This window comes from Anthonomus grandis, chromosome 11 (assembly GCF_022605725.1).
Source record: "Anthonomus grandis grandis chromosome 11, icAntGran1.3, whole genome shotgun sequence".
Taxonomy (NCBI): domain Eukaryota; kingdom Metazoa; phylum Arthropoda; class Insecta; order Coleoptera; family Curculionidae; genus Anthonomus; species Anthonomus grandis.
Genome location: NC_065556.1, coordinates 27,260,578 through 27,279,580, shown reverse-complemented (window position 1 = coordinate 27,279,580; position 19,003 = coordinate 27,260,578). Strand labels below are relative to the sequence as shown.

Genomic DNA, 19,003 nt, shown 5'->3' with positions numbered 1-19,003 from the left:
ATGCAAAATGTAGAGTTTTTCGCATATTTCTTAATTCCTATTATAGATAAAGTTAATTTTCTTTCGTATAAATATACCGTCTTTTATCTCACAGAACTTTTATTAGAAACATTGCCGTATAGGACTTTTACCTTTTTCACAAAAAAATATCCGCTATTGTATATTACAATCCTCTAGTTTCCTCATTTGCAGTGATTTTTTTGTTCTTTAAAAATGTATTTTTGTCAATAGAAACGCTTTCTTTTTAATTTTATAAAATACTTAAGGTTTTTGATTTTTTTTTTAATTTTAAATTTTTTTGTTAACCTAGAAGTTTTGCTTATAATATACAATAAACATAAATGAAATGAAATTAATTTTAGTGTAAAATACGCAAAATATATTAAATATGCACCATATAATGCTTCCAACTTAATTAAAGCCGAGCATAACTTAAAGGGACACAAAACACTCTTTGTTTAAATTTTAAAGAGTTCTTAATAAAAAAAAAATAGAAAAAATTTATTTTGACGCTAAATCGTTAATAACATGCAAAATTTACAATTTTTCACCATTTTCTTAACTTTTATTATACATAAAGTCCATTTTCTTTCACGTAAATAGACTCTATTTTATTTAAAATATTTTTCTATAAGTCTTTTATGATTTTATTTGCTTTAAATGCTTGAAAAATAATAAATAAAATAAAATAATTAGGAGACTTTAAGGGCCTGGAATAACCAGAAAAATTATCTGAAAATTTTACAAAAAAATCACCCTGGAACTTCAACCTTCACACCTAGAAAAGCCCCTTAAAAATCTGGAATTGAGGTAGAAATTTTTTTTTCTTTAATGCCTGGAAGAAATTAATTATGTTTTAAAGTTCATCCGTCCTCAAATGCCTGGAAAATATCAATAAGTTTGTGAAATACACCAAACTCGTACAAATAACTTTAAACGCCCGAAATAACTATAAAAACTACCTGGAAACTTTATAATAATAATAATAATAATGAGCTTTATTTCCAACAGGTTACATATACCCAGTTACAGGAGAATCAATTAAATATATAAATGTACAAGTACGAATGCCTGAACTGTATTAGATTCATGCAACTAAACTATAAAAGAATTGCTATATAATAAAAAAAAATGTTGAATTTGAACACTAAATTAGGATAAGAATCAAGAATTAATGAAGAGGTTGTCCTCACCACGGTCCCTGCGCAGCCTTAGTTCTTCTTTGACTGTATAAAGGAGTTCCAACTGAGCTGGGGTAAGGTCAGACTCAATGTATATCTTTCTTCCTGAGAACTTACTTCTGTTTTTCAATAGGAATCCGACATCCCCATGGTTCACCAGTGTGATCTTTATGAAAAATACCTGGAAAAAGGCCTTAAAAATCTGGATTTGACGTAGAAAAATATTTTTTTTGTAATACCTAAATGAAATAAATTATGGTTTTATTTGCTTCAAAGTTCCTCCGTTCTCAAATGCCTGGAAAATATCAATAAGTTTGTGAAATACACCAAACTCGTCAAAATAACTATAAATGCCCGAAATAACTATAAAACCTGTCTGGAAAAAGATCGTAAAAGTCTGGATTTGACGTAGGAAAATATTTTTTTTTTAATACCTGAAAGAAATAAATTATGATTTTATTTGCTTCAAAGTTCCCTTGTTCTCTAATGCCTGGAAAATATCAATTAGTTTATGAAATACACCAAACCTTTAAAAATAACTGTAAATGCCCGAAATAACTATAAAAACTACCTGGAAACCTTATGAAAAATACCTGGAAAGAGACCTTAAAAATCTGGATTTGACGTAGAAATTTTTTTTTTTGTAATACCTGAATGAAATAAATTATGGTTTTATTTGCTTCAAAGTTCCTCCGTCCTCAAATGCCTGGAAGATATCAATAAGTTTATGAAATACACCAAACTCTTAAAAATAACTGTAAATGCCTGAAATAACTATAAAAACCATCTGGAAACTTCATGAAAAAAACCTGGAAAGAGACCTTAAAAATCTAGATTTGACGTAGAAAAATATTTTTTTTTTAATACCTGAAAGAAATAAATTATGGTTTTATTTGCTTCAAAGTGCCTCCATTCTCAAATGCCTGGAAAACATCAATAAGTTTATGAAATACACCAAACTCTTAAAAATAACTGAAAATGCCCAAAATAACTATAAAAACTACCTGGAAACTTTATGAAAAATACCTGGAAAGAGACCTTAAAAATCTGGATTTGACGTAGAAAAATATTTTTTTTTGTAATACCTGAAAGAAATAAATTATAATTTTATTTGCTTCAAAGTTCCTCCGTTCTCAAATGCCTGGAAAATATCAATAAGTTTATGAAATACACCAAACTCTTAAAAATAACTGTAAATGCCCAAAATAACTATAAAAACTACCTGGAAACCTTATGAAAAATACCTGGAAAGAGACCTTAAAAATCTGGATTTGACATAGAAAAATATTTTTTTTTTAATACCTGAAAGAAATAAATTATGGTTTTATTTGCTTCAAAGTTCCTCCATTCTCAAATGCCTGGAAAACATCAATAAGTTTATGAAATACACCAAACTCTTAAAAATAACTGTTAATGCCCAAAATAACTATAAAAACTACCTGGAAACTTCATGAAAAATACCTGGAAGGAGACCTTAAAAATCTGGATTTGACGTAGAAAAATATTTTTTTTTTAATACCTGAAAGAAATAAATTATGGTTTTATTTGCTTCAAAGTTCCTCCGTTCTCAAATGCCTGGAAAACATCAATAAGTTTATGAAATACACCAAACTCTTAAAAATAACTGTAAATGCCCAAAATAACTATAAAAACTACCTGGAAACTTCATGAAAAATACCTGGAAAGAGACCTTAAAAATCTGGATTTGACGTAGAAAAATATTTTTTTTTGTAATACCTAAATGAAATAAATTATGGTTTTATTTGCTTCAAAGTTTCTCCGTTCTCAAATGCCTGGAAAATATCAATAAGTTTATGAAATACACCAAACTCGTCAAAATAACTGTAAATGCCCGAAATAACTATAAAAACCTGTCTGGAAAAAGACCGTAAAAATCTGGATTTGACGTAGAAAAATATTTTTTTTTGTAATACCTGAAAGAAATAAATTATGATTTTATTTGCTTCAATGACCTGGAAAATTTAATATTTAAGACTTAATTATAGAACTACTAAATACTGTATCAATTTAATATGGCGACCATCTTAAAGTCCGTTGATAATAACTGAAAAAAGGAAGCATAAGTAATAAAACACAATAAACGATTTACACATAAGTATAATGTTCTTGGTTTTCTCTAAATTAAAATTGTATGCATAACTTAAATGGACACAGTATAATATTTCGATATGAAAATACCTTGGATAATTTTAACACCCCAAGTAAGAAATGAAAAATGTATTGGATAAAATGTATGAATACCTGGAATAAAATGTACCGTATCGACTTAAAAAACATTACAATTTTAACAATTTTAGATTACACCAAAGCCTTTGATACTATGGATCATAGTTTACTAATGGCAATTTTATCTTATTTATCTTATAAGGGATACTATTTAATCTTATATGAATATTATTAGTTCACGGCATATTCCTTGCGGGGATCTCTCAGGAGTCGGTTGTAAGTCCATTATTGTACGCCATATATAAATGAAACATTAATAATGTAATAAAAATATGTAAGTATTGATTCGCAGCTATATAGTCTAGGGTATCCATAAATTTTCTGCAAATTTCACAAGTCTGGAGTTTATTTAAATTTTTTATTGCCTGGAAGAAATAGCTTAAACGGCTTCAAATGCTTGATGAATATTAATAAATATATGAGATATGCAAAAGCCATAAAAATTACTTTGAGTGAGTGAAATAGTTATAAAAATTGTCTATAATTTTTTTTTAAATATATCGGGAAAAAGTTCAAAAAATTGAAAAAATAAATTATAATTTTACGGCCTCAATTGCCTGGAATAAAAAAAAAAATTTTCTGGATATTTTATAAAACATACTTGAACAAAGCCTCTAAAAGTGCGGAACTAAGGTTGAAAAAAAAAAATGTAAGTATGCAAAAACCATAAAAATTGTATACCCATACTCACTTCACACCTGAATAATTGTTTCTTCTTACGCAAAAGTATTCATTACGACCATCCATTGATCACTTAAAAAAAGAGTCACTTTTTGATCTTAAAAACATCAAATGAGTGTCTTAAATAAATAAATAAATAGAGTGCGGCCATTTTTTTTACGTAAAAGTCCATAGTAAATCCCACGCAAAAACAAGCGAGCGTAACGCAATCAATTACGTCAAAAAAGTTAAAGAATGTGAATGACTATTATAGTATGCGCGGACAATGTTAGACGACGACAAAAAGCAACACACGGAGAGCATTCACTCATATAAAATACACGCCATTAATAAAACCGTCGTATATAACAATTAGCCAATAATTAATTTGCATACCGGCCGCCATTAATGGTTCGCTTTCAATCGTCTAAACGGATAAATTATTAATCGGTTGTAACTTGTTTTTTTTTTCCTTTTATTTAAATTATTGTTTCTTATTTGTCGACTCCACCCACCTAAGTAACGCTACAATAAAACTTTTCGAAATCAGTAGGAGGACTTTTTTTTTTATTACTAATTATACCCTTCTAATAAAAACCATAAAAAAGACACATCGTCATATGTTCAGTTCCCACGGTTATTTTATAGGATAACTAGACCCTTCGGGGGATAAATTATTTATTTTTATACAGAGTGATTCGAGAAAATCACCCTATATATGATCGGATAAGTTATTACAAGGTACAACTGTATAGTTCAAGCGGGTCACGTCGTTAACACCCCCTTTCATGATGAGAACATTTGCTCGGTCTATATTTAACATGGAAAAAAGGTGTTGCTTATATATTTAAATAAAGCGGTACTAACAGTACTCGCCAAATTCGGTTTTGTCACGACAAAATTGCTATGAAATTAATATTGTTGGGGAGAGGGATATGTCGTATTGCCCGCAGATGTTTAATTGTATATCATATTATATTTATCAAACACTTTATTAGGACCTGGAAGGAATCTCTAAACAAGTTTTACAGCAGTTGTTCTTCTACCCTTAATTGCAATAAACTTAATTTAGAGTTTTAATTATTAGAATTAATTTAAATTTTCTCTACTGCCTAGAATTAATAAATAATGATTTTTTTCCAAGCATTTGATAGTCTATTTCTACCTTTTTTTGGGGAATTTATGGTCGTTTATTGCCTGGTACAAAAAATAATTATATTGTAAATTCATAGTTCATTTCTATTTTATGTAACCATTTACTACTTATTTATCCATTTTTTTTGCTATAAAACGACATTGATTTATATAAATTATGATTTTATTTGCCTCGGCTTTAAATACATATAGAAAACAGTCAAAATGCTTGGAATTATATAAAATGCTTGATAATAATATAAACTTAAATAAAATATTAAAAATTGATCTAAATATTTGGATATTTTATATAACGTCAGGAATTTATGTGGAAAAATATTATTTTTTTTACTGTCTTCAGGAAACAAATTATGATTTAATTTACCTTAAATGCTTGGAAAATATACATAATTATGATGAATAATAAAAAAATTAAATGCCTTCAATGATCATAAAAATTGTCTAGAGTTTTCCTGAATATTAGCTGGAATAAGATTCTAAAAACTGGAATGTATGTACAACAATTATATATTTCTTACTCCTGGAAGAATTAAATAATTATATGCTATACTTAAAGAAAATAATCCGGAAATTGCACAAAAAATACCTGGAAAGTTCCTAAAAATGTGTAAAAGTATTGTATCATTTTAGCGGTCTTAAATGCCTGCAGAATATAATTAATTATGAAAAATATAAATTACTTATAATTTATTCATTCGTTTTTCTTACTAGGCTAGATATTTTAATTTTAAGTATATTATGATCAGAAAAGACCTGCCCTAATTGCCTAAATATTTAAAAATAATTATTAGTATATAGAGTTCTTTACTTACCTTACAAATGTTTTTTTTTTATTCTCTTTTTGTATGATACTCCTGCTAAAGTTAAATTATTTTTTTCATTTCCAGAGAACTGATTTTTTGCCGTTTAATATCAATGTTATTTCCAGGAGGTTTTTCAGTTATTCTGGAATTAAGTCCTTATTTTCGAAGACTTTAGTAATTTTTAAAATATATTTTTTTCAGGCAGGATACTTTAAAGAGATTTTAATTTTACCACAAAATTGGAGTTTTTTTTTTTCTTATAGGCATTAAATGGTAGATTTTCTTACTTTCAAATAATATCGAGATAAATTATAATAAGACATTTAAGCTAGTTTTCACTTTTCCAAAAAATTTTCTTTTTTTTTTTTTTTTCAGGCATTTACATCCTGACTTTCACATTTTTAGGCAATTCATGTTCCTTTTCCTAAGATCTAGACAAAATTTTCCAAGACGATTAAGTTACTTCTCACTTTTCCAAGAAATTGGTTCCTGTTCAAGAAATAATTTTTTATGTCCAGGCAGTTGAAAGAAAATTCTATTTCCAGACAGAAGAATTCCTCCTAGTACTCCACAAATTTGGTTTTGTCACGACAAAATTGCTATGAAATTAATATTGTTGGGGGATATATCGTATTGCCCGCAGATGTTTAATTGTATGAAGGAAGTATTATATTTATCAAACATTTTATATATTATTAAGGTATTTGGGGGGCTTTTTTTTTGGAGAGAAATTTCTAAACGACTTTTACAGGAGTTGTTATTCTACCCTTTAAGTCCAAAATTGACTTCATAATATAATTAATTTAGGGTTTTAATTATTAAAATTAATTTAAATTTTCTCAATTGACTAGAATTAATAAACGATGATTTATATTTTCCAAGCATTTTGTAGTCTATTTCTTCCTATTTTAGGGCATTTATGGTCGTTTATTGCCTGGTACAAAAAATCTAACGATTTACTACTTATGTAATAATTTTTTTTGCTATAAAACTACACAGATTTATATAAATTTTGATTTTACTTACCTCGGCTTTATATACATATAGAAAACAATCAAAATGACTCTCTATGCCTGGAACTATATTATAAATTCGAATAAAATTATAAAAATTGATTTAAATATTTGGATATTTTATAGACAATTACCTGGAATGACAAGGCTAAACATCAGGAATTTATGCGGAAAAATATAATTTTTTTTACTGTCTGCAGGAAATACATTATGATTTAATTTACCCTAAAAGCTTGAAAAATATACATAATTATGTGGAATAATAAAAAAATTAAATGCCTTTAAGAATCAATAAAAATTATCTGGAATTTGCCTGAAAAATAGCTGGAATAAGATTCTGAATAATAAACTGGGAATTTATGTGTAACAATTATATATTTATAAAATGTGATATAAAATACTTAAAAAAAATTATTTAGAAATTGCAAAAAAAATACCTGGAAAGTTGTAAAAGTAATTTACCATTTTAGCGGTCTTAAATGCCTGAAAAATATGATTAATTATGAAAAATATAAATTGTTTGTATTTTTTTTTTTAATTTATTCATTTGTGTTTCTTATACATTTTTTAGGTTGGAAATTTTAATTTTAAGTAAATTATGACTAGAAAAGCCTAACTATTAAAAAATTATTATTAGTATATTTTCTTTTACAGTTAGATCCTGATTTGCTCACTTTTATGTAATTCAAAGTTGTTTTTTAAGATTTATGTAAAATGCTCCTGCTAAAGTTAAATTACCTTTTTTCATTTCCAGAGAACTAATTTTTTGCCATTTAATATCAATGTTATTTCCAGGAGGTTTTCCAGTTTTTCTGGAAATTTGTCCTTATTTTCGAGGACTTTAGTAATTTTTAAAATATATTTTTTTCAGGCAGGATACTTTAAAGAGATTTTAATTTTACCACAAAATTGGAGTTTTTTTTTCTTATAGGAATTAAATGGTCGATTTTCTCACTTTCAAATAATATCGGGATAAATTATTATAGGACAATTAAGTTAGTTTTCACTTTTCCATGAAATTGGCGTCTTTTCCAAAAAATTCAACTTTTCTCTTTTAAAAAGGTAAAATCGTGTTTCTTTTTAGGCATTTACATCCTGACTTTCACATTTTTAGGCAATTCATGTTCCTTTTCCTAAGATCTAGACAAAATTTTCCAAGACGATTAAGTTACTTCTCACTTTTCCAAGAAATTGGTTCCTGTTCAAGAAATAATTTTTTATGTCCAGGCAGTTGAAAGAAAATTCTATTTCCAGACAGAAGAATTCCTCCTAGTACTCCACAAATTTGGTTTTGTCACGACAAAATTGCTATGAAATTAATATTGTTGGGGGATATATCGTATTGCCCGCAGATGTTTAATTGTATGAAGTATTATATTTATCAAACATTTTATATATTATTAAGGTATTTGGGGGGCTTTTTTTTTGGAGAGAAATTTCTAAACGACTTTTACAGGAGTTGTTATTCTACCCTTTAAGTCCAAAATTGACTTCATAATATAATTAATTTAGGGTTTTAATTATTAAAATTAATTTAAATTTTCTCAATTGACTAGAATTAATAAACGATGATTTATATTTTCCAAGCATTTTGTAGTCTATTTCTTCCTATTTTAGGGCATTTATGGTCGTTTATTGCCTGGTACAAAAAATCTAACGATTTACTACTTATGTAATAATTTTTTTTGCTATAAAACTACACAGATTTATATAAATTTTGATTTTACTTACCTCGGCTTTATATACATATAGAAAACAATCAAAATGACTCTCTATGCCTGGAACTATATTATAAATTCGAATAAAATTATAAAAATTGATTTAAATATTTGGATATTTTATAGACAATTACCTGGAATGACAAGGCTAAACATCAGGAATTTATGCGGAAAAATATAATTTTTTTTACTGTCTGCAGGAAATACATTATGATTTAATTTACCCTAAAAGCTTGAAAAATATACATAATTATGTGGAATAATAAAAAAATTAAATGCCTTTAAGAATCAATAAAAATTATCTGGAATTTGCCTGAAAAATAGCTGGAATAAGATTCTGAATAATAAACTGGGAATTTATGTGTAACAATTATATATTTATAAAATGTGATATAAAATACTTAAAAAAAATTATTTAGAAATTGCAAAAAAAATACCTGGAAAGTTGTAAAAGTAATTTACCATTTTAGTAGTCTTAAATGCCTGAAAAATATGATTAATTATGAAAAATATAAATTGTTTGTATTTTTTTTTTAAATTTATTCATTTGTGTTTCTTATACATTTTTTAGGTTGGAAATTTTAATTTTAAGTAAATTATGACTAGAAAAGCTTAAATATTAAAAAATTATTATTAGTATATTTTCTTTTACAGCTAGATCCTGATTTGCTCACTTTTATGTAATTCAAAGTTGTTTTTTAAGATTTATGTAAGATGCTCCTGCTAAAGTTAAATTACTTTTTTTCATTTCCAGAGAACTAATTTTTTGCCATTTAATATCAATGTTATTTCTAGGAGGTTTTCCAGTTTTTCTGGAAATTTGTCCTTATTTTCAAGGACTGTAGTAATTTTTAAAAAATATTTTATTCAGGCAGGACACTTGGGCATTAAATGCTCGATTTTCGCACTTTTAAGCAATATCGGGATAAATTATTATAGGACAATTAAGTTAGTTTTCACTTTTCCATGAAATTGGTGTCTTTTCCAAATAATTTGATTTTCTTTCTTTCAAAAAGTTAAAATCGTTTTTTTTTTTTGACATTTACTTCCTGACTTTTACATTTCAATGCAATCCAGGCAATTCATGTTCTTTTTACTAAGATCTAGACAAAATGATTAAAGACGATTAAGGTACTTTTCACTTTTCCAAGAAAATTGGTTCCTGCCCCAAGAAATTATTTTTATTTCCAGGCAGTTGAAAAAAATATATATTTCCAGACAGAAAAATTCCTCCTAATTAAATTAATGTAACTCGGAAAGTTTTGGGTAGAGGAAAGTGTTTTATGCCATTTTCGATAGGCAAAAGATCATACTATTTACAGAAAGTTCCTCAATGTTCTATTAATCACAATTTCAGGATCTTGACTAAGAAACTGCTTACAAAAAAAATTACAAAATGAAAAAAATTTAAATACTTGTACCTTGGAAAGTTTTGGGTATTGGAAGGTGTTTTATGCTATTTTGAATATGCAAAAATTCAGTCTAGTAACAGACATATTCTTAATATTTTACCGTTAATAATAATGAAATTACAGGGTCTTGACTAAGAAACTCTTGAAAAAATAAATTAAAAAAATTGAAAAAGTTACTCTTAATCAAAATAATCGTAACTCAGAAAGTTTTTGGTATAGGAAAGTGTTTTATGCCATTTTAGATACGCAAAAGATCAGTCTATTTATAAAAAAATCGTTACTATTGTACCATTAATAAACAGGAACTTACAGGGTCTTAACTGTTAAGAAACTCTTGAAAAAAAAAACTTAAAAAGTCCTCCTAATTAAAATACTTATAACTCGGAAAGTTTTGGGTATTGAAAGATGTTTTATGCTATTTTGGATAGGCAAAAGATCAGTCTATTTACAAACAGATCCCTATTATATTCCTGAATTAAAATTCCTGTAAAATTTTAAAATTTTTGCAAAAAATTAATTTATCCTTTCGGGGATCCGAAAAAACTTAGATAGTTAAAACAAAAATTTACCCAGTTAGACTTTAATTTTTTCACGTCGTAATAATTCACGCTGATTTTCCCAAGATCTGTATAAAAAGCTCCAAAGGGATTTTTACTTTTTTAGGGAACTAGTCTTTTTTCCTGTTTAATTTTTTTTCTCTTCTAGACAGTTGAAATTCAATTTTACATCCAGGAAGTTTTGTAGTCTTTCATCTTATTTAGTCGATATTTTCCAGAAATGTCAGTTTTATAAAAGTATATATAAAAAGGCAATTAAATCCTGATTTTCTCACTTTCGAGCAAATATGTTATTCCTAAAACCTGGATATTTTATGTTTCATAAAACTATTTTCGAAAGCTAAAACTAAGTTCCTTCCATTACCCTCTTCATTGTTTAATAAAAATCTGAAAATTGAATTTGGCACCCAAAAATTCGCCGGCAGAAAAAAAGTCACTTGAATATTTTGACAAATATGACAGGCGATTTCTGAACCTCTCACTTTAATTCAGTTCGTTTCTTCCTAATAACAGACAAAGTATACAGATGGGTAACTTCTCAAGAATTCTTCTGTCCATCTGTCTAGCTTGACAACTATGACAATTAATTTATTTACCTCCTGTTAAAAACCTTGTTTAAAAACCCAACAGCATTATATGTAGAAAAGTTCGAAGAGAATCATGGAGTAATGTGCCTTATACCTAATATTTCCATACGAGTATAATTATTTATGAATGCTATATAACCGTTACTGTTCAGATTACTTACATATTCCTGAGTTTCCACATTCTGTTGCGTAATGGTCTTTATTTAAAAAGATAATTTAGAGGCCTATGTTAATAAGGATAACAACATTCAATTAATTTCACAATTTGTCCGCAATATCCCCTTCCATCCCCCACTAAAAAGATAATTTAACGACACACTCAATTAACTGGATCGATTCTGGATGCTCTCCCTCTCCCTCTTTATCCATGACAAATTTTCTTGTTACGGGGATAACATTAAGAGGCTAATAAAATGATTAACCGATTAAAGCCGAGTCTGCCCGATGTGGGAAAAACGGTGGGAGAGAGAAGGAAAATAGGAGTAGGAAGAGGAGGAGGAGGAGGAGGAGGAGGGCGTTTATTTTAAGCTCTCTCTCTCTCCCAACTCGTATTCATTTGTTTGTGATGGTAATTGAAAACGTGTGGTTAAATGTTTTCCGCGTATATTTTAATGGAATGTAAACAGGGCCATACGTGTGCGCGACCCCCCCTGGGTTTTATATTTGAATTTTTAATCCGCCATCGGTATGGCCAAATAAAAACTCCGATCCGCTTTTCCGATTGGAATCGGACGATTGATTTGGGGCGAAATTTCATTGGAGGAATTTAATTAGGAGGGAAAACGGGGGAGGCATAGATTCAATTTGATGAATGTTAAATGCGATCTGTATATGGGATTTTCGGTTTAAATTGAATGAGAAATTACATCTTATTATGATATTAGCCATGAAAAACTGCCTTGGAATTTTTTTAAAAATCAGCTGGAAAATGCCCCCAAATGTCAGGAATTTATGTGGAAAATATTTATCTATTTTTTTATTGCCTGGAAGGAATGACTTAATTTTATTTGCCTCAAAAGCCTAGGAGTAATTATATAGTAAAGTAATTAATTATAGAGTAAAGCCTAAGTTAGTAATTATATGGAATACTTAAGAGGCTATAAGTGCCTGGAAAAATGATAAAAATTGTCTGGAAATTTTATTATAGGTATTTGAAGGAAGACATTTTGAATTAAGTTAAAATCTGGAAGATTTTTCTCTTTTAAAATATCTCATAAGCCTGTAAAAATGTTGTTTTTAATTTTCAGCAAATTAATTTTAAATTTATTTAAGTTATACACTGCTTGGAAAATTTATTTTTATAATTACAACTGTCTGGAAGAGGTAAAAAAATTATTTAATATTCCTGAAAAAAATAGTATAATTTAATTGCTTGGACGTAAATTTAACTAAATGAATTCTCTTTAAATCCAAAATTTGTGTATAAAAGGAAATAATATTTTTTCGGCTTTAAATTTTATGGTTACATTCAAGCAAAAAAATCATTTTTTTAACGCGAAAATGGCATATCAAACGTAAAAAACGTCAAAATCGTATATAAAAATCGTATAATAATTCTATTTACATTCATATATTTTAATCGTACCTGGAATTATAAACCCTTAATAATTATAAAAGTTACTAAACTAAAGCTTTACCAAAAATTTATATTTATACAAAAAACACCCTTTTTTATGCCTGTAAACCGAAAAAAAACCTATAAAAAACTAAGTAGTAGGAACATACCTATTTATTTTTTGATTGCCTGGAAGGAATGAATTTTAATTTTATTTGCCTCAAAAGCCCGGAAAAGTATGAAATACTTACAGGCTATAAGTGCCTGGAAAAATGATAAAAATTGTCTGGAAATTTTATTATAGGCATTTTTAGAAAGACATTTTGAATTTCTTCCATGTACTTCCTCAATCAAAATATATGTTTTATCAAGAGTTGTGTATGGACGCCATCAGCTAAAATCTAGAAGATTTTTCTCTTTTAAAATATCTCATAAGCCTGTAAAAATGCTGTTTTTAATTTTTAGCAAATAAATTCAAATTTATTTAAGTTATACACCGCTTGGAAAATTCATTTTTATAATTACAACAACTGCCTGGAAAAGGTAAAAAAATTGCTTGATATTTCTGGAAAAAAAGTATAATTCAATTGCTTGGACGTAAATTTAACTGAATGAATTTTTTTTAACTTTAAAATTTGTGTATAAAACGAAATGATATTTTTTCCGCTTTCAATTTTAAGGTTACATTCAAGCAAAAAAATCATTTTTTTAACGCGAAAATGGCATATCAAACGTAAAAAACGTCAAAAATAAATCATATAATAATTCTATTTACATTCATATATTTTAATCGTACCTGGAATTATAGACCCTTAATAATTATAAAAGTTACTAAACTAGAGCTTTACCAAAAATTTATATTTATACAAAAAACACCCCTTTTTATGCCTGTAAACCGAGAAAAAAACTATAATTAACTAAGTAGTAGGAACATACCTATTTATTTTTTGATTGCCTAGAAGGAATCAATTTTAATTTTATTTGCCTCAAAAGCCTAGGAAAGTTAGTAATTATATGGAATACTCAAGAGGCTATAAGTGCCTGGAAAAATGATAAAAATTGTCTGGAAATTTTATTATAGGCATTTGAAGAAAGACATTTTGAATTTCTTCCATGTACTTCCTAAGTCAAAATGTATGTTTTATTAAGAGTTGTGTATAGGTGCCATTAGTAAAAACCTGGAAAATTTTTCTCTTTTAAAATATCTCATAAGCCTGTAAAAATGCTGTTTTTAATTTTTAGCAAATAAATTCAAATTTATTTAAGTTATACACCGCTTGGAAAATTCATTTTTATAATTACAACAACTGCCTGGAAAAGGTAAAAAAATTGCTTGATATTTCTGGAAAAAATAGTATAATTCAATTGCTTGGACGTAAATTTAAGCCAAAGAAATTTTTTTAAATCCAAAATTTGTGACTTTTTTGGATTTTTATGGTTGAATTCAAGCAAAAAAATCATTTTTCTTTAACGCGAAAATGGCATATCGAACGTAAAAACGTCAAAAATAAATCCAATTTCACCTAAAATTGTAATGTTAATAGGGACTTCATATTTATCATATCATATTTAAAAAAACAAATATATGAATTGAAAAAAGGCCAGGGAAATAACCAGAAAATTGATATTAAAATAAAAAATTGATTTTCTCCTAAAATTTTAGCCCCCAGCATATAGTAGCATGAAAATTTAATAAAAGTCTGGTTTATTATTTTTTCTGAAAATCGTAGCTAAAATTATGCGGAAAACTTAAAATGTACGTAATTTTACCGAAAACAAAAAAAATCGTACCTGGACTTATAAACCTTTAATAATAAAAAAGTTACTAAACTAGAGCTTTACCGAAAATTTATATTTATACAAAAAACACCCTTTTTTATGCCTGTAAGCCAAAAAAAACTATAATTAACCAACCAACTTAGGTATAGTAATCGATCTTAAAGATTGTAGAACCAAAGATTTTAAATCCTCAATTACAATTTTATTAAATTGGGCTGGCTTTTGTACTAAGTTAATTAATAAAAATTTTATTATTTATTATTAAAATTGCAATAAACTTAAAAAATTAATAATTACTAGAATAAAGAAAGTCTAATCAAATCTGAGCAACATGTCCATGGTTTTTAATTTTTTGTGCGAAAACCGTGCATCTAACGGACAAAGTACAAGGGACCAAAAATGTTGCAAATAAAATGGGGAATTTAAAAATATTTTTTAATACAAGATAAACCAGTGGCGTACCATTTTTCTTTATAAAAGTATTCAGCGGAAAACCCGCACACACGCCACTGGAGAACATAAAAATGTTAAAAGTATGTTGGTAAATGGCTCTGGATACACAAACCCTGCATACCAATCTTTGGACAAATATCTACAGGGGTATTTAAATTATCGTAAAAAAATCATTTTTTTGTTAAAACTTTACCACCCTGTAGCTCAAAATCTAAAAGGTTTAGGACTTATGTTTATAGGAACTTTTTTGCGAATTTTTATCCAAAGAACACGTTCCTGAATTTTGTCGCAATTTATAAAAAACACCCTGTATATTTCCATAAAACATTAAAATCCTCCCTTAAAATACGCATTTAACACTCAAATAACCCGCAAAGTATAAAAATATATGAAAAATTTATAAAATGACGCCGCATGAACCTACGAGACAATTTGAAATAATTATTATAAATAGGCGAAGGCGCTAGCCAAATTTCAACACGCTTTGAAATAATTCGAATTTCAATTTATTCAAAACAACTTGGACCCATTAGACTAAATAGTGTATGTATTATGAGTAATAGTGTAACTGTAATTGTATGAAGTGTTTTTAATCATAAAACATTATTTCATTATAACTAAGCTAGTTTTATATTAAAATTTAAGAAACAAAAAAATTATAAAGAAATCACTTATTGTTTATAATATTATACAGTTTAGGCCATTTTTCATTATTTTTTTGGGCAACTGAAGCTATTTTTCACTCATCATGATTAATTCTTATAAATAACTGATGGTATATTTCTTACTCTTTCAGGCAGATGTCTTTAACTGCCTGAAAGAGTAAAAAATGTGTGTTTTTCTCTTTCTAGCCAATTAAAGTATTTTTTTTAATAAATTTTTCCACTCAGTTGAGGACATTTTTTGTCACTTTCATTTTTTCTTTTTATTTTAGACAATTAAAACCTTTTCTTAATTTTTTTTTAGAGAATTAAAGACATTTATCTGTCTCTCTTTAGGCAGTTATAATTAATTTTTAAAATCATTAGAAGTACATTTTAAATTTTAAGAAGTAGATTTAAATCCTTTTTTTCTTTCATTTGAGGCAATTAAAATTAATTTTTTTAAGCAGTGCAAGTCGCTTTTTTTCATTTATTTTAGGCAATTAAAATGAATGTTTATAAACAGCTAAAAGTACAGTAGCTCTCTATTTTTAGGCAATTAATGCCACTTTTCCGTTTTTTGTTTTTAAACAGGAAGTAATTTTTCTGTCTTATTTAAGACACCTTAAATTAATTTGCAAGTATCTAAAAATACATTTTCTCTTTAATTTAATATATTTATTTGTTAAATTTTTCATTGCACAGCTTCGACAATGTACATGCTATGTGTCTATCTGAAGATTAATCTAGGTATAAAATAATACTTTTAAAATCAGTATTAAATCAAACAGAACCTATATCACAACAATATTTTATTAAAACCGAGGTAAAATTGAAGAAAAAAATACTACAAACTAAAAGATAAACAAATAAATATATATGCATATGCATCTTCAAATTCGAAAGATTCAATCAGAAAAAATTCATTATATCGGTATAAAGAATTATCTACTACTACTAATTCTACTAGTAATTTTTTCCAACTCTTCCAGGCAATTGAGGGCATTGTTCTTCTCTTTTTACCCAATTAAACCCATTTTTTATCTCTTTTTTAAGATCATTAATTTTTTTTTTATTTTTGGCTCCATTAGGCCTGTAATTTTCATAATATTTACAATAATTTTTTTTACAGGGTGTTTCAAAATTTAATACAAATCCTTGTAAATTGGTGATCAAAGATTGTGAATTAGAAGTGAATCAGAAATTGACCAACCCACACGTAATCTAATCCAGTACAAATATCTAAGAAGCATATTCCCATAATTTGAATAAGACATTTCTTTCTATTAACATTTAACTTTGTGGATGATTTCTTTCTTTTATTTCGTACTTTAATAATAAGGGACCTCTAACTCATGTCAAAATTTACTCAAATATCAAAATAATTCTCAAATATCCTTTTTTTTAATTAAAGCCACTATTAAGGATACAATAGGAATCTGAACAAAACTAGTGATTGTATGTGAAACATAACTTAAAAATCCCCCAATAAACCAATAAAAATGCCAAAAACCTTTACCAAAGATTAACCCCAACCCGAGCTTCCTAATCTCTTCAAACCCAACCGAACACCCAATTTGATTAAATATTTTCACAAAACAACCACGTTTGACCACCACAACAGATTAAAACTGATTTACGAGGTTTTTGTGGAATTAACTTCCTAAGGATTATTATCGAAACTTTTGTTGTCAAACTGTGCCGAAATAACTTGAATGAATTATCTCCCTTTTCTACCTGTTAATTGTAATTTATACCGACAGTTTGTTTGTATTAAACCGATTATAACGTCTTCATCATGGTTTTTTCTCTCTCTTGTTCCAGGTGAAAGTTTGGTTCCAAAACCGACGAACGAAACATAAAAGGATGCAGCAAGAAGAGGAGGCGAAAACTAGTCAAGGTGGTACTAAATCGAACAGTTCAGATCCTCAAAATACTTTAAATAAATGGAAACAAGAAGCACCGGACGAGTATGGCGAGTATATCGATATGGACATGGAAGATGACTGTGTTAGTGACGTGGAAAGTGAAACGTAGTTTTGTTTTTTTTATAATTATTATTATTAACCTGAGGTCCTAAAAAGTCCTAAAACCGGAAAGAAGTTTTTCTTCTTAAGTAATGCGGCAACGTTGTCGGTTTAATATTATGCCCGAGGGACTACTCCATTTGGCAAGCGTTTACAGCTCAGGCTGCCAGATTTATCGATCCTAAGGATCGGGTCCTTGGGGGGTTTTGTCGCTCGTTTGACTTTTAAAGGTTTCTCTGGAGTAAGGTTATAAAATAATACTTAAAGAGTTTTTCAGAACAGTATTTCCAGTTGAGGGTTTGAATTTTCATTTTTGAATGAATATTAAAAAATTGCTGATGTTGAATGGTAATAAGGAATTTTGAAATAAAATGAATTTAAGTTAAAAGAAGTCACTGGATAGGAAATTACTTTAAATTACGTGAAATTCTTAAAAGTCTAAAAAATTGTCAAACGTTTTCTTGTCAAGTTTTATTTTTTAATTACGTACTTTAAGGAGGAACTTTATGCAAAAAATTGAAATAGTTTTCATTATTTTTTTGCAACTTAAAGGAGTTCCTTAAAAATCAACGAGCAATTTTTGATAATATTTTGTTGCCAAATTTTTGTGATTACAGCATTAGAACACCCATATTTCCAAAACTTTTACTTGGAATGGTTTGAGCTTTAAACAGTATTTTCAAAGAATTATTTTCTCAATATTATGCTTTAAATTTCATTAGAATCCATTGAGTAGTTTCCGAGATATTCCACTTTGAAGTGCATTATTACCTGAAAGCTGACTTTTGGAGACCACTGCATTAAAATTTCAATATTTCCGGAACTACTACTTGAACCGGTATCAAGTTAAAATACTATTTTTAAAGAATTATTTTCTTAAAATTATGCTGTTAGTTTCATTGGAAATTATTGAGTTGTTTTTGAGATATTCGGCTTTGAAGTTAGTAACCTGAAAGATGACTTTTGGAGACCACTGTATTAAAATTTCAATATTTCCAAAATATTTGATGTTTTCAGATTCAAAAATTGGGCAACAATTTATTTAATTTTTAAAGAAAAAACTATATACGCTAAATTCTAGTTAATTTACTTGGAATTTAATAGAAAAATTAAAATTTGGGTAGAAGAAGAAGTAAATTTCCGGTTGAGAATATTCATCTTACTTCTTGAATAAATATAAGAAAACACAGAAAAGTGTAAAATATTGTTATATGT

General features: G+C 27.4%; 1 protein-coding gene across 1 annotated transcript in view; it reads left to right on the top strand.

Moving 5' to 3' along the window:
* Nucleotides 1-18,183, top strand: part of LOC126742414 (homeotic protein empty spiracles-like) — a 56,416-nt gene extending 38,233 nt beyond the window's left edge. The window contains exon 3 of the mRNA XM_050449068.1: nucleotides 17,586-18,183. Coding sequence (XP_050305025.1) covers nucleotides 17,586-17,798 — 213 coding nt within the window. The 3' untranslated portion in view covers nucleotides 17,799-18,183. The remainder of the gene's footprint in view (nucleotides 1-17,585) is intronic.
* The last annotated feature ends 820 nt before the right edge of the window (nucleotides 18,184-19,003 follow it).